Source organism: Scomber japonicus, chromosome 10, assembly GCF_027409825.1.
Source record: "Scomber japonicus isolate fScoJap1 chromosome 10, fScoJap1.pri, whole genome shotgun sequence".
Classification (NCBI taxonomy): Eukaryota; Metazoa; Chordata; class Actinopteri; order Scombriformes; family Scombridae; genus Scomber; species Scomber japonicus.
In genome coordinates, this window is record NC_070587.1 from 16,941,770 (window position 1) to 16,965,085 (window position 23,316).

General features: G+C 39.7%; 2 protein-coding genes and 1 non-coding gene across 3 annotated transcripts; 2 read left to right on the plus strand and 1 right to left on the minus strand.

Annotated features, from left to right (window-relative positions):
- Positions 1-338: 338 nt before the first annotated feature.
- On the minus strand, positions 339-410 carry trnae-cuc (transfer RNA glutamic acid (anticodon CUC)). Its single transcript has one exon. It is a non-coding gene; the product is annotated as a tRNA-Glu (tRNA).
- A 989-nt stretch (positions 411-1,399) lies between these two features.
- ice1 (KIAA0947-like (H. sapiens)) lies at positions 1,400-11,277 on the plus strand. Its single transcript, XM_053327615.1, has 19 exons — positions 1,400-1,596; positions 1,775-1,833; positions 2,548-2,659; positions 2,793-2,869; positions 2,957-2,994; positions 3,119-3,201; positions 3,303-3,379; positions 3,560-3,597; positions 3,742-3,824; positions 4,296-4,352; positions 4,476-4,559; positions 4,823-5,023; positions 5,195-7,759; positions 9,277-9,445; positions 9,561-9,721; positions 9,989-10,179; positions 10,309-10,409; positions 10,519-10,617; positions 10,971-11,277. Exons 1-19 carry the CDS (start codon positions 1,507-1,509, stop codon positions 11,150-11,152), a joined length of 4,467 nt encoding a protein of 1,488 aa, XP_053183590.1. The 5' UTR covers positions 1,400-1,506; the 3' UTR covers positions 11,153-11,277.
- A 1,960-nt stretch (positions 11,278-13,237) lies between these two features.
- LOC128366097 (terminal nucleotidyltransferase 4A-like) lies at positions 13,238-21,348 on the plus strand. Its single transcript, XM_053326771.1, has 12 exons — positions 13,238-14,115; positions 14,532-14,655; positions 16,223-16,269; positions 17,127-17,247; positions 17,377-17,484; positions 17,578-17,706; positions 18,258-18,471; positions 18,670-18,796; positions 19,003-19,106; positions 20,016-20,200; positions 20,427-20,564; positions 20,837-21,348. Exons 1-12 carry the CDS (start codon positions 13,415-13,417, stop codon positions 21,257-21,259), a joined length of 2,421 nt encoding a protein of 806 aa, XP_053182746.1. The 5' UTR covers positions 13,238-13,414; the 3' UTR covers positions 21,260-21,348.
- The last annotated feature ends 1,968 nt before the right edge of the window (positions 21,349-23,316 follow it).

Here is a 23,316-nt window from a genome sequence, read left to right on the forward strand (position 1 = left end):
GAGAGAGAGAGAGAGAGAGAGAGAGAGAGCTAGTCTGGCAGAAATGTTATCTGTACAACAGTACCCTCTGCTGGCCATAGAGGTCCAGGCACACTGCAGCACAAAAATTAATGTTAAACACTGGATTTAGATTCAAACATGTCAGGGTCAAACAATGGGTCTACTGGGTTTCTGGGGTGTGGAAGAGCTAATGTTGTTGGAATATGCCGTCCTTCGCGTATTTCTAGATTTAACATTTAAATAATACTTAATTAACACCACCTAATTCAGACTACTATGAGTCTGTGGGCGTCTATCATAGTGCTCGCTGGTCTCTGCTAGGGCTCACAAAACAGTAGTTCCCTGACCGGGAATCGAACCCGGGCCGCGGCGGTGAGAGCGCCGAATCCTAACCACTAGACCACCAGGGAAAGCTGCAATCAGTCGGCAACCATACCATTATATACATAGCTATACTCCACGTGGTCGTGAAATATGATGTTGGTTTGTTAATTATCACTAGGGTCAGCCGAGGAGGGTTACATTTGGAAAATACAGCGTATATTATCAAAGCAAGCAGCAAAACAGTCACTTGGCTTTCGGTAAACTACGCATATTACACAGTATAGTACACAGAAATGTTTGTGACGGTCTATTAGGGCCATATATGAAAAAAAAGGTTTATTTCTCATACATTTGAAGAAATATAAACGGAAGTGGGTGTATCAGAAAAGTGAAGTAATAAATGTGTGACCGTCCTGTTAATAATACCTATTTAAGTAATGCTCAGTTACAGAAGTCTCTTTACTGCTAAACACAACTGAAAAGTACAATTAGATCAGTTTTTCCACGGCAACATAATGCATGACAAGCGACGTCTGTCCAGTATTGCAGTGATGTGATTGCTTGGCAGAATAAAACACCTTTTTTCCGAGTTTTTTCTGGCAAATTTGTGAGTTTTTTTTCTGTCAAATGTGTGAGTTTTTTCTCGCAAATTTGCGAGTTTAATCTCAGAATTTTTGAGGTTTTTTCTCGAAATATTTACCCCCCTCCTCCAGGTCAGTATTTTTTTTTTTTTTTTTACATATATGGCCCTGATGTGCCCAATACTGCCTCTACTGGCCGGTAACATTAGCGCATTAGGCCGATTTAACGCCCCCGTATGCCCTAATGAACTGCCTGAAGAAAAATCTGAATTACCGTAAACATCATAATTCGGTCGACAAAAACTGTAATATGTCCCTGCACACCAATCTTACTATTATTCCAATAAATACTTACCAGAAATTGAATGTGCTAATGGCGCAACCCTATGGGCGCAACGCGAGAAGTGTCATTTCAGATCGACCGGCATTTCATGAACCTCCTCCTTGTTGGGTCCTGCTTTTGGGTCCTTGATCAACGTGGGAGACGCGAAAATGTGAAGTTGTTTTGAACCTGAGGGGAATTTCAACCACTGAGATATGAACATCAGTTTAAGTAGTACAACACAACAGCTGTAAGAGTTGAGGTGGAATTTGTCTTACCATGATGCCAGGAGACAGCCAGTCCAAGACGCTCGCAGTCGGGGCGGACGCCACGGTTGGAAACTGTCAAAACTGTTGTGTTCTGCATCAGGTCTGATCAGCTGTTTAACTATCTATTTAAAAGTTTCGTATTCATAGACTGAACATAAAGTCTGTGTTTTTGTAGCACAATTTCCTTTTTTATGTTTTTGTCTTACCAGTTAAGTTAATATGCTCATTATGTATCATATGACTGTACCTTATTGTTTTTGTTTTGGCTTTGATTACAGAGCCTGACCGAGTATGTCTCCTCATTTCTGGCTCTGAAACAGAAGATAACAGTTTCAGAGTGAGTATTAACTGATGCTAGTTACCATGGTGACACGTCTCAATATAGAGAAAGTTCTGGTGTGCATTAGCATTAAGTCGTCTATTGAAAACACAGCCCGGAGCAGGTATCAGTAGGTCCTTCATTAACAACACAAACAAGTGTTTTTACCATGTGATTTGAATTCTTAGGTAAATATGGTCACACATCGATAACAAGACTGTTGTATGATAATTAGTTAGATAACGTTAGCTTACGTTGCTGCAAACCCAATTGTGTTTATATTGGTTGGTTATTGTTATCCCATGATTGGCTCGTTCATATTTTCTATGTACATTTTCATAACGTCATCACTAAGTAAGTAAACACTCCTGTTTGTATGCAAGAGAATATTTTACAAAATATTTGAACACAGGATATTGTTTTTGGAAGAAGAGAAATTATATACTACTAATGTTCTTTAAAGATCTCAGGTATTGTTTTCCCCTGTAGATACCTTCATAAGTGCACCGAACATACATGAAATACTGTTATGCTGAAACATAGTGTAGTGAATTTTTTTATCTTTGAAAACCAAGTATTGACCAACAATATGTGCACAGATGTTTTTTCAGGACATAGTTGCTTTATTAAAGAAATAAGGCACCATAGCATACAGAATACAATGATATATATCCTTTTCATGTTGCATGCTGCTGGTTTAACGCATGTATGTGTTCTTGACGTCTCATGCAGTGACACGATCAGGCTTCAACAGCAGCTGGAGGAGCTGCAGATCAGATTGGTCACTCTGGAGAAAAAGACTGCAGATTATGAATCTTTGCAAGCTGAACTGGAAGAAAAGAAGGTATACACTCTCTCTTTAGAATCACATTTAGAGGATATTCCTCCTGATGGTAATAATGTTTCCATACTTTTAGTTGTGTAAGTTTTATGCTGATATTTAGATTTTGTTTGTTTTGTTGTTTTTTTTTAAATAGAGTGCTCTTCAGGACTGCGGACAGATGTCAGAAGAGATGGAAAAATTGAAGCAGGAGAACAGCAAGACAATGACAGAGTAAATGATCTTGCCAATAATATTTATGTTATATATTTAATGTTGTTACTGTCATGGTAACATCTCAATTATCTCCTTATCAAATAGGAAAACGAAGCTTGAGGACCAGCTAAAAGATGTGGAAGGTACATTGTAGTCACATGTTTTAACTTTCATGAGTGAAAGGTTGCATTATTCATATAATTATGTTATTTAAAATGTGTGAAATACACTTCTGATATTTTGCTAAACTGTCTTTCAAACTTTTAGAACTGATGGAAACGCAGTCACTTGAAAGTGCACAGCTGAAGAGGGAAAAGGCCATAGTAGAAAATGACTTGCTGAAAACACAGGTAAGCAACAAAAGAGCTCTCCTAATACAGGTTGTCACTGATGCTCTGAGGAGCTTTGTGTACATCTGCTTAAATGTTAATGTGACTCCTCCCTTCTTCAGACATCCTTGAGGAAATCTGAGGCACAAGCAAGTCAAGTTGAAAAATTAATAGAGGAGAAAGCCAAAACAACAAGCATGTAAGAAGTTTTATTTTTTATCAGAGATGTGATTTCCTGTGTATAAATTAAATACTAATGCTTGTCATCCCCTCCCTTGGAGTGTATTTTTAATGTTTATTTAATTATGTATTAGTCATGGTCTATGTGTGAGGGGGAAAAAATAATTTTAAACAAATTATGCCTTTTTTTCATCAACAGAAAGGAACAGCTTGCAAGTAAAGTGAGTCAGCTTGAAGGTTTGTATTGAACACTGGATTTTACACAATATAAAGCTTAAAATAAAAAAAAAAACACTTTAAAAAACTGTTGATATGAATCAGTGTTTATGTGAAAATATATATGTATCAGTTCAGCTATACATATTTTTTCCCTTCTTTCAGAATCAGTTTCCAAACAGAATCATCAAATAACCCAACTGACCAAAGACAAGAGCCTGCTGGAGAAACACATTGATGACCTGCAGGTGTAGTACTGATACTTATTACTTATTAATTGTTAATTAGGGGACATATTTTTTATCTGCTGTTGAACTGACTCTGAATAGGTTTGTTTGACAGTTTTTTATAAACACCTAGCCATGCGATAAAAAATCCATTTTACCCAGTGAAGTTAAATGTTCAATCAGAAATGAAATTGTTTTCTTCAGAGCAGATTTAAAATTTATTTTCAATTGCAGGCAAGACTGATTAAACTGGAGAGAGAAAGGAATAAAGGTAAGCGAAATAAAAAGTGTGTTTTACAAGTACAGTGTTACAATGAATGCTTATTTTGCTTTGACCATTCCTTGTATCTTTTAAGCTGTTGGCTTTTCAGTTAACAAGAAAAATCCACCAAATTACTTCACTGTTCATGTTTTAGTTGTGTTTTTAAATGACTCACCACACTGAACTAGCTGAGTTGATACTTGAACTAAATCTGAATTGTCTCAACACAGAATATCGCAGTGCATCAACTCAAGCAAGACCACCTGAGGAGCATAAAGTTGATAAAGGTATGCAGTTGGTTTCACTTATTAAGCATTAAATTAAGTTGATGAGCTAATCACATGCATTAACAATTCAAGATGATTGTAATTGTTACTTTTACAATGTGTGAATGTTTTCATGTCTTTCAGACAAGTTTCGGCTGCTTCTGGATAACTTGTGGGCATGTGTGGAACCTCAGCAGCAGCAGTCAGCAAACCTTCTGGACTTACCTGGTGAGCCTTCATGAAGTCAGTCAGCTCAGTCGCCCCTTTATAACAGAACCTGTGACTTCAGATTTTTCAATTTTGTTTGTATTTCTTTTACCATTTCAGATTCTAGCTCCAATTGCAAGGAAGTTATGTCCTCTCCACGAAAAAGACTCTCTCATTTGACTGACTCATCCCAGTCTGCGTCTCACAGGATGGGTGAATCCCAAAGTTATCAGATACAGACAAAAGCAACTTGTACACAGTTAAAACCCTCTCTTCGTACACAGAAGTCCATCAAGCAACAGGCATCTTCACAATTAAAAAGTGACAAGAAGCAAACAGACACTCCCACAAAGGCCAAGCGAGTTTCCAAGACACACACAACAGAGGAGTCATCCACATGCAGGAACAGCCCTGACATAACTGTTGAGGAGATACTGGAATTGTTTAAGCCACTTTTTGCCTGCATATCACCACTACCAGATTTGGTAAGAATATAAATGTAATAAAAATTGAATGTGAATGCTTTCTTTGCTCTTCACAATCCCTGTTAGTGGGTGATTTTAGGAAAGCACAGGTTTTACTCTGCTAGTCATTGTCAGGCCATGGTGGTCAGGAGCTTTCACAAATGACATGCTTGTTTTCTCATTTCTATTCAGGACCCTGATATGGAGTCTATGGAAACAGAACATGCTGAAAAGACTGAAGATGGTGAAAAGGAAACCCCTTCCAAACCTTCTGATGACTCTCTTCCTCCTCAACAAGAAGAGTCTGTACTCATCACAACATCAAGCCATTGCCTAAATGCTTTTACATTACCAGGAAAGGAAAATGAAGATTTGCCAGTGGTCACAACACAGGAAATGGAACAGAGTTCCAGTGAAAATGACTCCAAAGACTTGGGACAAAATGAGTTGAGTGTCATTACTGATGCTACTGACTTAATGAAGGACAAAATACATGGTACAGACAGTGAAGACATTCATCTTCAAAAAGACATGCAGACTGTGCAATTAGTATCTGCATCATTAAGTGCTGCAAGTCAAGAGCCAAGCAGCAGTGTCAATCCCAGTAGCAGTACCAATGAAGGTTCAGAAAAAGTATCACTGGAACATGCTCAAGGAGAGGCGAGCAAAGATCAGTCTGCAAATATTGTACCAATTTCTGTAGACACAACCTCTTCTGATGTCACTGGTGCCAAAATAATCAACCCTGATGGAGGAGAATCACTCAGAGCAAGTGATAACTCTGTAGTCTCTGAAGCTGCATTAGATGTACAGACAGTTACTTCCTCAAAATGTATTGACAATGAACAGGACAGCAAGGTTACAAATAATGAAAATGATTCATTGGGAAATCATGATACCACAGTCTTGAAGCCCCAGGAGAAAGAAGGATCTCCTTGCAAGGACTCAGAAATGCCAGAAGAAGGATGTCCTTGCAAGGACTCAGAAATGCCAGAAGAAGGATGTCCTTGCAAGGACTCAAAAGTGCCAGAAGATAACCCCTGTTTGTCAAGCAGTGACATCATCAGTAGTGTGTCCAATAAAAATCTTGAAAGTGGAAATGAAAGCGATGCAACAAACCCTCTCGGAGAGGAAATTGGAATTGAAGCACAACAAAGTGATACAGTCGATGTGACCGCTTCTCCCTGTGATTCAAATGGTGGCGTTAGACCTCCATCACCTCTTAATTCTTCATTGTTGAAGATGGATGATGCAGATGAGGCCCAGCAGCATTCTGGTCATGCAAATGATGAAACTTCTTTAATAAAGGATGTTCACTCAGAGACATTGAGCAGTGAGATCACAACAGATCATGGACCTTCTCTTTCTATCACAGAGACTGTTAACTGTGAATCTTTGAAAGGAGACACACATTCTCTGTGCAGGCGGTTGAGTCCATCGTGTTTGTTACCCTCTATAAAACTGCAGGCTTTGGATGCTCCCCCAAAGCAAGAAAAAGTGAACATTGGAATAAACATTGAACATTCTACCGATGAAAAAACTCCACAGCCTGAGAAAGATGATGCTGTAGAAATGGCTATTATCGAAGAGTCGCCTCAAAACAAAGTCGATACAAGTGACAAGATAGTGGGCAAATCTTGTGTTGGACAAACTGACAGTCATACTAACTCATTCAAACAAAGTGCAGCTGCCACAAGCAAACAAGACAAATGTTTGAAGTCATTTACGGAAGTACTTGAAAAACAAAGCCCAGATATGATGAAAGAAGTGGCCTCCCCAGCTAGCCCACTGGCTGATGCTTCTGCAGAAACAACCATCCAGCTATCAGAAGCCATAGGCCAACTTCGCTGTGACATGGGCCCTCCACTCCCTCCTCTCCTAACCCCTCTGAGCACGCCTCCAAAGCTGGGCAAACCAATCAATCCGAGGCAGGCTATTGGGAAGCTTTTATTTCCTTCGCCTCTAGATAGATTGGCTTCTCCTACCACTCCTGTCCAGACTTACTCGACACCCAACAGTCAGCTAGTGAGTTCCTCATCCCTCAACAGTCCACTCCCTCCAAACGGAGTCCCCTCATCACCCCTTCAGTTTGGCTCCGCCACCCCGAAACACGCTGTGCCAGTCCCCGGTCGCCTGCCCACGACAGCAATGAATTCCTCTCCTTCCTCTGCCTCCAGTCCATCTCAGGAAAACTCCATGAGGATTCTGGACACCATGTACCCAGAGCTCTCTGCCCGGGCCCGAACTCTGAGCATTCTCAGAGGGAACGTCAGCCTCAGCATTTGTTCTTCAGAGACTGGGACATTAACTACAGCAACCGATAGTCAGATGTCCGGTTTTAAAACTATTAATTCCACTTCAACAGCCTTCACCAAGACTGAGACGAGGGGAGAAAAGAGACAAGGCAGCAATTTGCTTCAACCTAAAAGCAGCAAATGTCTCAGGCTGGATAGCTGCTCTCCTGTTGTTAGGCGGAAGCAGGAGCCTTCCTCCTCTTCAAACAGTGGAGATGAGACTGTCTCATCCCAGACTCTGAATGTCGAACTGCTCAAAAATGAAATCACTTGTCCGTTGATGGAAGGTGGAGAACCCACAGAGCAAAATCTAATCATTAGCTTTTTAAAGAGAATTGAAAACCAGGCCTTTGATCTGTTGCCTGTGATCCAGAGCCACCTGTATGTTGGGAACCTGCCCAAAAAGCCTGTCCTGAGAGACGAAGAGAAGGAGGTCATCTCTGAGATTTGTCAAAACAACGTGGTAAGTATGCTGGTTTATTGTAATCCATTGCTTTTTTGTTATGTTTATCATTAGTATCTTCTTGATTTACTGTATAAAACTGCATAACAATTGGATTTTTTATCCTGTGAACATATTTTTGTACACACCTGATTTCTTGTGACATTAGAGCCAGGACAGACAGCTTGTGTGAGCAATGCATGTGCATCACAGACCTCTTGCTTTTCATTTCAGAGTCCATATTAACAGATTCAAGTAGCCACACAGCTCATGTGCTGCTGTGAATCACTAAGAGATTCAACTAAAATAGACATTGACATCATATCATATCAGCAACATTACACCAACCTGCACAGTGCATATCTAGGCAGGGAAAACCAGTGTGGAGAGTTGGTGACACACAGGGCTTCTTGTTCACTTTTTGTGATATTAGTTCAACTGAGGACTCCTGCCTGTTGTTTTACCTGCTTCCAGATGGAGATTTGCTGTTGTTATTTTCCTTATTTTTTTTTTCTTGTCAGTTTCCTTTCTGACAGTTCATTTGGAGGTTTGTCAGAGTGTGTTTGGCTTGTTTGGGGAACTGGGTGTCGCTGGAGGGATTTTCTTTACTTGGAGCAGTGACAGCAGGGCTTTAACTGGCAAAATAATCTATATAATCAATAAAAGAGCTGGTTCTGTGTGAGGAGTGTATGTGGCTGACACAGAAGAAGCCCCAACCAGACCCAACCATACCCACCAGAAAGAAATTTCAACTTGTGTATTATTCATTTGCTTTTTCTGTCTAAACTAAATGTAAATGAAATTTATTATGAAATTATATGAACATTCTATATTGATAGTCATGATCAAAGTCAAACTCTATGTAGACAGATAGGACTGGCGGTAACTTTGTCTGTGTGCACATGTGCTGCTCAGGTAGAGGTAGGCAGTGTGTCTCTTATCTCCATAACTGAATCAAACTGAAGGAGTGATGATACTTTTTAGCTCGATACATGTTGAGCATGAACATATATTATTATTAAGGGGAATGGAACTGTAAGACATTGGCAGCTCAAACAAAACTCCTGTGCTATAGATTTCCATTGATTCATACTTAATTATAATAGTAAGGATTGTTTTAATATTCCCCTGCAAGTGAAATTACTTGAAAATGTTCATGTCACGTGTTTCCTAGCTTCCCTAGAACTCCAAAGAGTAACAACACCTATTAAGAAAAAACTCAGGCTTACAGTGCACTGCGTTGCTGCAACACTTTACCAGTTAAAAAAATGTATACTCATTGACAGAATGTTCTCATCCCCATTAGTACATTGGTGTTCATAAGTGTGAACACGATCCCCCTCTGTCTTAACGCAGGTCTGCACAGTCTTTGTATGAAGGAAGTACAAATGCTAATGTAACCTCATTGGTTCAAATAAAGCAAGTGTTTCATGTGTGGCCTCATGACAAAAAAAAGAACATATGCAAAGACAGATCACTGCATTTAGTCTGTATCTTTGTGAAGTGAACTTTGCTTGTTTTCTCTGTTTTGTCACCAGCTCAAGGCAGATGATCTGATGTTAGCCATCCTGAACAAACTAAAAACAGAGAAAAGAGACCTCGGCAGAAACTACATGCATGCCCTCTGCAGAGTCTACACAGCAGTCTGCCGACAGAACAAAGACTGGGAGAAGGCTCATGTCCTGGCTTACAGCATTCTCACAGAAGGTTGGCAGTAAACATCAAACTGTATTTAAAGATTCTAAACAGTGAAGATTCTAAATGCTGCCATCTTTATACCACTTAATCCTTCATTTCTATTATGTCCTTATTCCTGCTATAGATTTCCCAGACTGTGCTAAACTGATTTTGTTTATGGTGACAACATGGCCCAGTGTGCTGTCAAGTAGAAGTTGTCTGTGCCAGGCAGTACATGCTGTCACCAGACACAAAGCACCAGAAGACATCTTCAAATGCCTTTCAGCATTCCTCGGTTGGGAGAAGGTGAAGTATTTACTTAGAGGTTCTGCCTTTTTCATGTTGACATTATCTAACTGATATCAAACTTGTCAGAATCTGTTTTCTGATCTTACTTTAAATTTCACTGTCTTTGTTTTATATATTGTACAACTACATGCCATTGAGCAATATCTAACCTGTGTGACCTTAGTTTATTATCACATAATCTCTTCTTGTCTGCCTTTACCATCGTGTCATCTCAGATTAAGTAGAGTGTACCCTCTAAAACATAATCTCACCGTATTTCTGCAGAGTCCTCCCTGTGACATCGACCAGCTGATCTCCAGAACACTGTCTGAGATCCGGTCAGGGTCAGGCCTGTCTTTCACAAAACACAGCCGGTACGGGGACGACCTGGGGCCTGAGGCTTGGGAATGCGTCTTCACACTGCACCTCCTTTGTACACAAAAGACGTGGAAATGGACCTATGAAAATTTGTTGGGGTATATTAACTTTTCCGACCATCTCAAGTTCTTTTACGATTTAATTGGTTTTACATCAACTTTTGTAACACCGTTTTTTAAAAAAGCGTCCTGTGAACATGTTATATTTTTTTCATTTTACTTTGACAGCAAAGATTTGTGGCCATTAATGAACACATGGGTGACACAGCCGAGAGACCAACAAGCCCCCGTCTCTGATGTGACTGTCGCCACCGTCCTCAGGCTCATAGGTTGGTTGTTTTTAATTGTGTATCAACCATAACTTAAGTAATGTGAAATTAAATTATCACAAAAGGAAAGTTGAGCATGTCATTCACTTTTTTTGTTGTATTTAAATAGCACGCCTTGGTCAACTGGGAATCAAAGAGAGGTGTGTCTCCTCCGTGGTAACTGTTGCCAATGTCATCAACACGTTCGGTAGACACGGACAGAGTGAAGGTATGAAAAATGAGAAGCCACAGTGAATATAGAAAGATTCAGTTGCTGTAACTCATATTCAGCCTCCATTGTGTGCTTAAAGCACTGCCAATTTTCCCAACATATTACTGTTACACTTTTTCCAACCACAAATATAATATTGATCATTTTTACATGTGTAAAAAACAAAATAACAAAAACATAAACATATTCCAGTACTCATATTTTGTCATGTTAATTTCCATGTTGGTATTTATTTGTCCTCATTGTGCCAAATGCACTAAATGATGATTATTGTGCTCTATCCTGCCAGCCAGCAGGTGGTTGTTTTCTAAGACTAAGAGTAATAATCTTACTATGTCGTTTCTCTCCAGGAGTGCCATGGGAGGTCCAATTAGCTGCCGTGTACTGCATCTATGAACTGTCTCCCTGCAATCCCAAACAAGCACTGGAAGCACTTGCAGGATGGAGAGGAGAAGCATCTCAGAGTGCCCCCCCTGCTGTCACCAGCTGCATTAACCAGTTAGCTTCTGTGTGCAGGCAGGTCAAAAGCTGAGATGCACACGCTGCACACATACATGTGGATGTCAAGATTCCAGTCTGCACCTAAAGACAGGCTGAATGTAAATATTCCAAAACCTTGATTTTACATATGAGCTGTTTACCATTTGGTTGTGATTTGAGAACTTCGATTGGTCAGCGACAGTTTCAGACTCTTTAAACTGTTGCATTTTTGTTTTTTCATGTGCACTTGTACTCTAAAATGAGCATGTAATGTAAATGTCAGATATGTTCATTCTATTTTGTATCAAATGTTTCCTCAATTTTTATTCCTTAAGGCATGAGCATTTGGTCTCTGTAAACTTTTAACTGTCCTGTAATAAATATCCCGACCCACTGGCTTTATGCTGTACTCAGGTAATGCTCTAAAATATTGTAAAACATGTACATGTCTTCTACTGTAGCTTATGGTGCTGTTGTAAATATTTCTTCATTTGCTTGTTGTAAATATGAAGTGACCATGCTTGCAAAATAGGAATGCCACAGCGAATGTTTGTACAGTTTAAAGTTTCAGAGGTTATTTAATTTTTCTAATTAAAAATTCTACATTCTACAAATCACATGTTTCGGTGCAGTCTCCTCACCTGCCTCAATGAGACATATTGAATAAACCTACTGCATTTGTCAGCTGTGAGAATTAGCCATTAAAATGTTTAAAAACACAATGTTGTTAACTATTGGCTGCTTGAATATTAGACCTCCAAAGATTAATATAGCCGCAGTAAATAGTAGTGATAGATACGGCGGCAATAACATGCAAATAAATTACTACTACAATCACGTTTTATCACGTTTTAGTGTCAAGAGGTCAAACACACGAGCTGCTATATCCGGGCCAAGCCTTCAAAGTAAAAGCCAACACAGCAGATAAATATGACTGGTCGGGAGATGATTGGGAGAGGAAAGAAGATAAAACAGAGTTGTGATACACACATGTGTTTTCAGTTTTTGGACTTTTTCTCTAATCTCTGATTTTTGCTGAAATATTGGACCATTTGAACATTTATTAAAATGAAACCATGTGAGAAGTTTAGAGGGAAAATCACTTTGGTGGAGCTGTTAACATCTCATAGACATTTGAAATGTGACCCAAACTACACACTGCTTTGTAGTGTCAAAAGCCAAAAAAGGTTGTAAATCACTGGTTTCATCTTTAACAAAGAGTTATATTATATCATTTTTTGCTTAACATGTTTTGCATCACTGTGATATGATGCTGCTATAGGCCTATGTGTGGGAGTTGAGTTGTCATGTGCCTTTTATGTTGGCTTTTGCAGTGTGTGAAGTTGCCTGGCTCACTTAGTGATCCCTAATTTGAAACCAGTATTTCAGCTATGCTGTGTGATTGTTGTGTACTGTATACACGTATCAGTCACAACTGCTGTGCAGTCTGTTTGGGTGGTTTTCAGAGAACACTAATATTACCATCGTCTTTAGCCGTACACTCTCTTGAGATGATTGAGATGACTACTTGACCAATAGGTGTGTGATTTGACATGTCAGCTTGACTGGAAGGTTGTAGTAATTTTAATAGCCAGGTTAGGTAACATCAGGTGGACGTGATTAGTGCGGCAAGACGGTGTGTGTGTGTGTGGGGGGGGGGGGGGAGGGGGGGGGGGTCCGTGAGTGTCAGGGCCCAGGGGCCCCTGGGGGTACTAGTCCAGTCTTGATAAAGTGGCATCAAATGGACAAGTAAAGTAGAAGTACCTCAAAACTGTAGTACTTGTGTAAATGTTGGACATCATCAATCCATATAATCAATTATTAATCAATCCTTTTACAGATTACTTTTTTAAATACTAATAATGTCTGCAAGGTATGGGTGCTACTTGTACAGTATTCAATCTAACAAGTTTAGTGTCTTGTCATTAGTGAGAAAAAGGTTACTATAATTTGTAGTGCAGATACGGGTGGGTATATAATATGTAACATCCGGTGTGTGCATTGTGCAGCTGGCTTGACGCACCTCACCGTGCTGAGGGGTGTGCTCAAAGATTTAAATCCCTCGCACATGCGCACAGACTGATTCGTGCTGCTGGGTGCGCCATGTTGGCTGGCTTTACATGGGGAGTACATCTATGGAGTGGAGCTGTGCAAACTGCTTGAAAAACCCGACCACTTTCCGAGCATGAAGCAATTCGAAGACAACAAGTAAACCAGCGCGGTAGGATTGATTTGTTTCCTTGGGTGCACAGCATTTAAACTTGTTAGCTCGCCATTTTCCTGTTGGAGAGGCTTCTCGGTAAACTCGAGTCCAATGGATCCCAGGAACACTTGGATCCAGCCGGAGCAAAAGGGACCTGCAAATTCCCTGTGGATGCACGTTTGGGAAATCTGTCAGGGATGTGGAGCACACTCCGGCATCGACAACCTTCACCATCAAGGTAAATTTGCGACGCTGAAAACGAACTCCAAGGACTCAAACGGCGAGTGTTGCAGAAACGGAGCGCCGCCGCTGCCGCCGCCGGGGATCGTGTTCGGGAAGCTGCCGGACCGAGACGGCGGTGGAGACAGGGGGAGTGTCCGAAGGAAAGGCTCACTGTCGCCGTCCTCCTCCTCCCTGGATTCGGAGGCCGAGAGCTCCTCGCCCTCCGGCTCTTCTCTGCAGATCGACAATTTGAACGTTGCGGAAGAGGCCAGCCGGTTCTTACACTACGGCGAGCATGAGTTGAACGAGAACAATCTGAGACAGCCCCCTGCGCCGTTTCACACTGTTCAGCAGCAACACTGTCGCAGCATGCAACAATCTGGCGGCCACACCCCCAGTGGGATGAAAAATCAGCGTGGGAACAAGCACCACCATTATCAGTCACATTCATCTGGCCGCAGAAGGCATCTGAACAGAGCCAACACTTTCCACGGCATCAACCCGGCCTTGTCCTACGGCTGCAATGGACACTATGTAGACTCTTCCTGCAGCCTGTGGAAAACCAGGCGGTACAGCCCGGGTATTAATGGGTAAGGAGACACGAGGAGATTTTTTTTTTCATTCAAAGGCATGTAAAGGTCGTCAAAGTGGGTTAAGGAATGTATGGTGCCCACCTCATAATGAGTGCTTGATGTGCAATATTTCAGTCATATCTAAGGGGATTTGACTCTCAGTGTTATCCCATTCAACAATTAAAACCGCATGAACCCTCCAATGTTACCCATTGTCAGCTGTTTAACCACCACTCCTAGTCACTGTCTTAACTTTTCATGAAGGCAAACTTTAAATATTGTAGTTTACTTCACTGTGTGTGCCACATGGAGTTTAGGCCTCAGTAGGCCCCTTGCTAATACTATATAGTCTATAATCCTCCACTTCCCATAATACAATATTTCCCCTCCATGATCCCAGGTGTTCTGTTTCTCCTTTTTTTCCCCCCTGTCAGTCTTCATGAAGAGATAATGGACTTTTTCAACTTTGTGTCACCACGACCAGAGGAGGAGGCCATGAGAAGAGACGTAGTGAATCGAATAGAACATGTCATCAAGGACTTGTGGCCCACAGCACGGGTGAGTGTCAGTAGTAGTTGGAGCTGCAGTCAGATTTTGCCAGTCAGATTTCTTCAGTATACTTAAGGTACTGCACTTGCAACATAAAACCACCAGCTTTAGAATTAGTAGGTGGATGCTTTTCATCATGCAGGTTCCTGCTGTGGTGTTTAATGCCTCAAAATCTCCTTTTACCAACAATTGGACAACGCTGAATTGAATGGTTTCATCTTTAAATGTAGTCAGCTGTTTCATGATTCTGTGTTATTGAAAATACTGCAACAGCACTTATCTTCTGAGAAACACTGACATGGATGGTTTGAGCAAGTACAGCTTTCCAAAAAAAGAGTTTTATCATGATTATACTGAGACAGTGAGACAGATTGATACACTTTCAAATCCAGCAGTTCCAGCAGCTTAAAATATAGTCACCTGCAGGTTTAACTCTTACTACCTAATGAACCACCACAATGAACCAATAGTGCAAGTGATACATTACACAAGTGGCCTGCTTCTTTCCAAACCAACAGTCCCAGCCCAGACCCATAACTTACCCTTTCACCAGAATGCATACTTACTTAAGGATTTGACAGTACATAACACTAACTATTAGCATATTTGGATTGATTAGCTGGTTTTATTGTGGTGTATCCTTGGATTTTAATATGACATTTTATATATCATGTTAGCTTTTGTTTATTGCTTTTACAAATTGCTTTGAAAAGTTGTTCCGCACAGTGTAAATCAGTGTTATTGTTTTTTTTTTATATATATATTCTGCAGCCTGTGAGACTGGAGGTTTACTGCACTTACATATCCTGTTTGGCCATGTTGTAGGCAGTCAACAGCCTCATTATTCATGTCACTTGCATTCCCAAAGTAACATTATTAGTGAATTTCCATTGTATACTGCCAGCAGAATGTTAAGACAGAGTGTGCTTTGTAATAAATTTTCTGTTTAACATTATAAACATTTTGATCTAGTCTGGCCCCAGAGAAGTCCCACTGAGCCTCACTAAATATTTTATTCAAAAGACTGTTTTGTGTTTGTCTTCCAAGCTGTGGCAGACTACAAATATTAGATTTTTGTAGTGGTACAGTTCTACAGCAGGAAAGTGAACATAAGACTACATCAGTAACAATGTTTTCACTCAATAAAGACAAAGTCCAAATAGCAAGCGTATCCTGCTTTTGGCATTATACTGATCACAAGTAGAATTATTATGTATTATATTATATTCCAAATAGATATCTTATCATGTAAATCTCCTTTTTTTTATGTACAGCTCATAGGCATGTATAAAGTGTTTGTGTTGCTGCTTTCTCCTTTCCTGACTTTATGAGCAAAGCCAGACACCAGGCAGCCCACCTTCAGTGACATTTCATCTTAAAGAACTTTAGTTTTACAATTGTATGTTTTAATAAGAAGTGAAACAAAAATGAAACACAGTGAAGCTAAACTGCTGTTAAACCCATTTTAGAGTCCATACTGCCTACACACATTAAGGTAGTTTACACATGAGTGATCAGATTGGGTCACATGATATTTAATAACTTTATTTTTTGTACTAATTGGTCTTTTCTACAGGTGGAGATATTTGGCAGCTTCAGCACAGGACTCTATCTTCCAACAAGGTATTATTTTTTTTCTTGTACAGTCTACACATTTTTAAAAGGACCTTTTTTTTAATGTTTCACCACCCTAGTTTATAGGAAGTGAGAAGCCATTTTTATTAACTTTTTTTTTTTTTTTTTTTTTTCAAACATTCAAATTATGCAACCATAAAGTATTTAGAGTTTCTGTTCAATGGCATAGAGTATATTTCTCAGGGATTTCTGGATCTTCCACTTAGATATATGGAAAAAGGTAACCTTTCAATATATTTGTTATGCATATAAACAACAACCATTACATGCCTGTCAGCAAATGAATGCAGGTTTTATCAGTAGTAGTAGTAGTAGCAGTAGCAGTAGTCATTTTTGGAGTGAAGGAAAGGGCAGCTGTCGTGTATTTTCTCCATTCTGTCTTTCTCAACATTGCAACACTGAAATCACTTAAAACTCACTCATCACACACTCAATGATCAACTGTGTGTTAGTTATGGATTAGGAGCAGGTCTTTTGGATTAACCTGTGAATCGAGAGGCTTTCAAGAACATTTAGGCTCAGTTGTGGAAGAATAAAGTAATGTTGCTACACTGCAAATTGCAATTATATTTACTATCTCTTTGTTTTTTTCTTCTTTTTTAAAAAAAAGAAGTGCTGTTACTCCAAAAGTCTTCATCTGTCTGCCTCCTGGTATACTCACAGATTGTGTACTTTTCCAAGACCTTGAATTAAATGAACATAGAAAAACAGGCCATAATGTTGTTATTAGTGAGCTGTGTGTCAGTATATGCTGTTATTTATTCTATGTGTTGCCAGAATCCTTGAGATGGACCAATAAACTTTCCTGAGGCACAAAAAACATTCTTTGTGATTTTTGTTCCTAGTGACATTGACCTGGTGGTGTTTGGAAAGTGGGACCATCCCCCACTGCAGGAACTGGAACAAGCCCTGAAGAGGCATAACGTGTCTGGCCCATATCCCATCAAGGTCCTCGACAAAGCTACAGTAAGTCAGCAGCAGAGGAGTCTTACTTTTGGGGTCCACACGGTTAGGCTAACAATTAATACAAGGTTCCAAACAATGACTTAATAAAACATATGCCTGTTGGTTCATCATGAATACCTTTGTCCTCAGGTGCCAATCATCAAACTTACAGACCATGAAACGGAGGTGAAAGTGGACATCAGCTTCAATGTAGAGACTGCTGTCAAAGCAGCACAGTTCATCAAGAGTTATCTTAAGGTAAGTGCTGAATACTTTTTAAATGGGCAACACAAATGTGGCTTTTTTTTTTTTTTTTTTTTGTCCCTTAACATTTGTCTTCCTGTCTTGTAGAAATACACTGTTCTGCCACCTCTGATCTTCGTTCTGAAGCAGTTTCTACTCCAGAGGGATTTGAACGAAGTCTTTACTGGAGGCATTAGCTCTTATAGCCTTATATTAATGGCCATCAGCTTCCTACAGGTACATATGAATGCATGATCATTATTATAGCAGTCAACTAAGGAGTGTGCTACAATCATTCCTTTCTAGTCTATTCAAGATGCCACAAATGTTAGTTCATAATTTTTTGTGATATCAGCAGCAGTTCTCCTAAACAAAAAAACTCTCCACTTTGACATTATTGCACACTTTTAGCTAAATGTTGTTTGTGCAAAAAGAGGGACTGCATTGTCCATGGTCTTGTAATGTGAGCTGTCAACTTATATTGTAGTGAAATAATAATTTAAAAAATTTGATCATAGATTTTGTGCTGGTCTGGAGTTGTGACTGTATGGTTGTTCATTGCAAGTTCATTTAAATTGTGTTAAGCAGTATAAATCAGTCTTTATGTAACTGCTCACTCATTGAATACATTTTAATTAATGTTAATACCCTATTGGTGTTATTCAACACTATAGGAGGTCAGTGAGGTCAGTGGTATAATATAAGAATGGGAGTAATTTAGCAGTGCACATAGAGGTAGCTCTGTATGAAGAGTAGCTAATGAGTTCTCACTGTCCTGCAAATCACAGTTACACCCTCGCATCGACACACGACGTGCCAACATCAACCTGGGCATCCTACTGATTGAGTTCTTTGAGCTGTATGGCCGTGATTTCAACTACATGAAGACCGGCATCATGGTGAAGAATGGAGGTGCCTACCTGTCCAAGGAGGAAATGCTCAAAGCCATGGGGAATGGGAACAGGCCCTCCATGCTCTGCATAGAGGATCCAATACAGCCAGGTCAGACTGGTGTTTGAATTGATGAGTGAATGGAGAGATTAAGTTACGATCTTCCCACTTCATCGCTTTGTATTTTTTACACTGAAGTCTTGGTCTTTTTAATCCCACTGAGATGATTTCAGATGGAGTTTTATATCCAGATTGTAGTATTATTCAACAGTGTTCTAGTGTGTAATCTCCATATGTTGTTTTTCACAGGGAACGATGTGGGCAGGGGTTCATATGGCATCCTGCAAGTGAAGCAGGTGTTTGACTTCGCCTACATGGTGCTGAGTCATGGCGTGTCTCCTCTAGCACGTGCTTACCCCAACAAAGAATATGACAGGTTGGTATCATGCTGCTGTCTTCCACAACTAATTACAGTACAACACAAGTGTGTGTGTATGTGTGTGTATATATATATATATATATATATATATATATATATAATGGCAAATTTCACTTTTTTATTAGGCATAAGTGTTTTTATATTATTTATACATTCAGCAGAATTTATTGTATAGGAATTATGCCTTCCTCTCTGTCTTGCAGTACTTTAGGACGCATCATCAAAGTTAGCCCGGAGGTGTTGGCCTACAGGGAGTGGACAATCAGGAAATGGGGACTCAAGCAGTATGCCAAGCTGGAGAACCATGGTAATGTCATTTTGGATATTGTGAGTTCAGAGTATAAGAGGTGTGTGTGTGTGAGTGTGAGTGTGAGTGAAGTCATTAAAGTACCTGCCAATACAAAGTCCCAATGTGATATTTATGTTAAATTTCATAATGCACTTTAGACTGTATAAAAATAATGATGTAACCCACTGGGTTGTAGACTTGCATTTTGAAGCCTCAAGTTTGGCATTTTGATCATCACTACGTTGGACATTTGGAGCCAGAAGTGATGAAGTGACCATATTTGGACAAGAGGGTGGAGCTGACTCACACTAGCTAGCTCAAAGCTCAGTTAGCACGGTGCATTTACCACCTGTGATTAACTGTAATGTACTGCTAATTTTAGCTAGCGACAAACAGGTTTGAAAACTAACACTACTTTTTTTTTTTAAGTGACCAAAATGTTGTCATGAACTGAAAACACACTGGCTATTCACTGTGAATCTTTGGTTATGTTACCATACCAACATTGTTACTGTAGTAGCAACTTGTCAATCACAATGCAGCCATCCCCTACTTTATCATCAAATTTGAATGAAATGAAACCATAATTTATTAAATGAACATTGTGATGTATTAAAGGAGATTAAAAACTGGTGATTACGACCATAAAGTCAAAAGCAAAGTGTTTACTAAGGTAATAAATCAAGTGAGAAGTAGAATCATTTTCTCATAGTATTCTAGAAAAACAGGCTTACTTTTGTAGCCAATGTAGTCGCCCATTAGAGGGAATACAGGTTTACGTACTTTTGCATTGGCTTTAATTTTAAGACCAAGACTTTACTACTTCACTGTTCCCATATCTTTCTAAATAGACCTAAAATATTGTTTGCATTTAGAATAAAGTTGTGTTAAGTGATGGTTACATTTTTTCATTCTATTTGGATTTAGATGTAGAGACCTGTGAGCAGGACTTTGCCAGGCTGATGCTCGTTCCTGTGGAGGATCAGAGGGACACTTCCTCCCCACTCAGTGCTGACTCTTCCTCACCTTCTCCTATCTTCCGCGACAGCCCTCAACACCATTCATCATCCTCCTCTCCATGCTCCTCCTCATCCTCCTCCGGAAGTGACATAGTAAGGCCAAAGGATGTTTTGTCTATTCAGATAGTGACTAGATCAGGGAATCATTTCACAGCTAGTGTAATGACATGATTTTGGTCAGACCATTTGTTTTCATGCAAAGATCAGTCAGAATAATGTGATCATAGCAACTATGACACCCTTTGCGATTATTTGTCCATACTTTGTTTTGTTTGTTTTTTCATTCTGTGCAACTTTTTTTTTTTCTTCTTTCCCCCAGGAATCTGATTCCCCTTCAAGCATTAATGGTGCAATCCATCTACACCCCCTCACCCTGAGCTCAGTCCCTTCATTGATCCAGATGGCTGCTGACCTGAGGGCCGCACATCCAGCAGGCTTCATCCACCCCACACCTCAGGTCAGTTTCTTTTAATTTATTTTTCTGTTTTATAGTTTGCAGAGAAACATGGACTTTATTAATGTTTCCACAGTCGGATTGTGTAAAATCAACATATCCACTGGAGTTTTTCCTTTTCTTCCCTAAAACTAGATAATGTACAAGTTTAATGTGGACATGGAGACTATTGCATTTCTCTTTACTTTATGTTGAATTTCAAACAAAAACTTGACGGGGAGGCATAGTTTTTCAATAATGCAAAAATAACTTTTCTTTTTGTTTTCTTGGTCCAGATGTCCCTCTCCTCTCTCTCCGATTGCCAGTTCTTCCATGAGAGTCCGCCTTCCATCAGCCTTGTGCACCGTCCCACATCACAAGCTGCACAAGTCGCCCAGCACACTAACTCCACAAGCCCTCTACCAAGCCCCCTCCACCAACTCCACCACCCTCAGGTAGGAGGACAGCACAGCCACGCATACGCCATGAGATCTGATTCCCATGGCTCCTTCGAGCCACACAGATTTGGCTTCAAGCACAACCAGGGCGGTAGCCTCCGAGGTCAAAATCACTCTCAAGGTAACTTCAGTCCCCAGCGGCGGTTCGTTCCCCAGGGTCACAACACGGCACCGGGTTTCAGGAACCAGCAGCAGTACAACCGTAACACCTGGCGACGCAGAAAGAGGGACAATCTTCCTGCTCTTAACCAGAGTAGATGAAATAATGACGCTTCATTGATTTCATCAATCTCTGCTAGCATTGTGAAAGCACTAAGTGATGCTACAAGAAATCTTGCAGGTGAAGGGAGACTGACTGTAGTCAGAAGTCCTTTCTCTAAATTTGATGCGCACCAGCACAGACTTGAGTTGACTTAGAAATGCCTGATTCCCAGACCCTCTTCTCACCAGTTTCACTTTCCAACAGCTCAAAAGGTTAGCTGGTTGACTGAAGAGCTCTGTCAGGTATTGATTTATTTTTTCTTTCCATCTCAGAAAGCAACGTCATGTGCCATAGTACTGAACTGGTTCATCAAAGCCTGTCTGGTCTCTTTTTGAAGTTTTGACTCCTGTTGGGCCTTTTTGATCAGGTTTTACAGCTCATTTGGTCTTCTGGATGCAACTGTCTCTTAGCTACGCTCTTGATTCAGAGCTCTTACAGCTTGAACTATAATCTACCAATTGTACCCTGGACTGAAGTGAAGCACTACCTTTCTACCTATGCAGCGCAACGCTGACTTGATGTTTTTGGTGTGATGGCACAAAATGGACCTTGTCTCAAGTGCTTAAACTGTGATGACTTGTTTGAATGTACCAAGTGTTTATTTTGTGTGTGTTTATTCTCTTTTGTTCTATTTGTTTTTGTCACTGAGGGATTTTTTTTTGTTCACATTGACACTATTATGTTTTGTACTGTAAACATTGCCACCTTATTTTAAGTTTGTTGCATTAATGTGCAATAATGACTTTGTTTTTATTTAATTTATTACACATTTTAGTTTTATTTCAGGGGTTTTCCCCACTAAGTTTTTTTTTTTTTTAAATTTCAACACTACATTGATCTGTGCAATAGATGGATTTTAAGGGCCTTGAAGGAATGTATGTGTGTGTGTACAGCTTTCCAACTGAAGGGGGAGCTATGGTGTAGAAACATGAGCAATGTGCCAAAAATCCCATTATGCCAACATTTTACTCATGTTTAATTTACCATCCCATTGTGATCACTTGAAATTTTGCTGACCACCTGCAAATATTTTACACTACTAGTTCTCATTTTAAACATATCACTCTTTTCAGTAATTTGGGTGTATTTCCCTTGTAGGCTATATTGGAGAAATTCGCCCTTTTTGCTTTGTTTCGTCATGTCATTTCAGAAATAGTTGGTGCTACTTATTACCAGCAAAGTGCTTGTTTTTCTGCCTTATGATCTATGTTAAAGCAACAGGTTGACTGCCGCCTTAAATGACCAAATCCTCCCTCTTTCTTCTATGTAGCCAGAGCTTTCTGTATTTGTGTCTGAAAGCACTGCCAGTTTTACTTGGCTTTTTTCCCCCATACAGCTTCCAGGTATATGCTCAGTACACTCTTACTGCAGTTTATAGTTATTAGCATCATGTCACATCTTTCAGGTTTCTGGTCATTTTCTTTCCTTTGTTGTAAGAGACCCATACTTTTTTTATTTTTTTTATTTCTCTCATATTTAAAGTAATTATTCCCATGACAAGGTTTCAAAGCTTATATTATTAACACAGCAATCCATAAGAGGACTTGAGTTTTGGAATATCTCACTTAACAAAACCACAAGAGTCAACAGTTAATATAAAACCCTGTGGACCAAACTGATGGAGTCAACATGATACTGTTAACATTATCCCTTTTGTTTCCAAGAAGCTGTCTAGAGGATAATTGAACCATTGTGACATCTCCTTTGACACAAACCAAATCCCCAGCTCATTTTTGTGTCTTTAAGAATGGGTTGTATTGTATAAATGAGTGACATATATAAATATATTCCTTTTTTTTTTTTTTTTAATTAAGTTTTTCTATTTTTTTAATAAACATTTTAAAACTCCACCTCTGGTTTAGTGTGGCTTTTTTTGTGAATGTCTTTTTCTGTGTTGTGCATACTTATGCGGGCCAATGCACTGTAGCTGAAAGGACCCATTCACAATTTTTCAAGTCTGTCTTAAAACAACCGGTTAGGTGCCCAAATATACATTGAATTAAGTTGTTCTTGCTGTAATAATTCCCTCTGTTCTTACTGGACATTAGAAGATCCT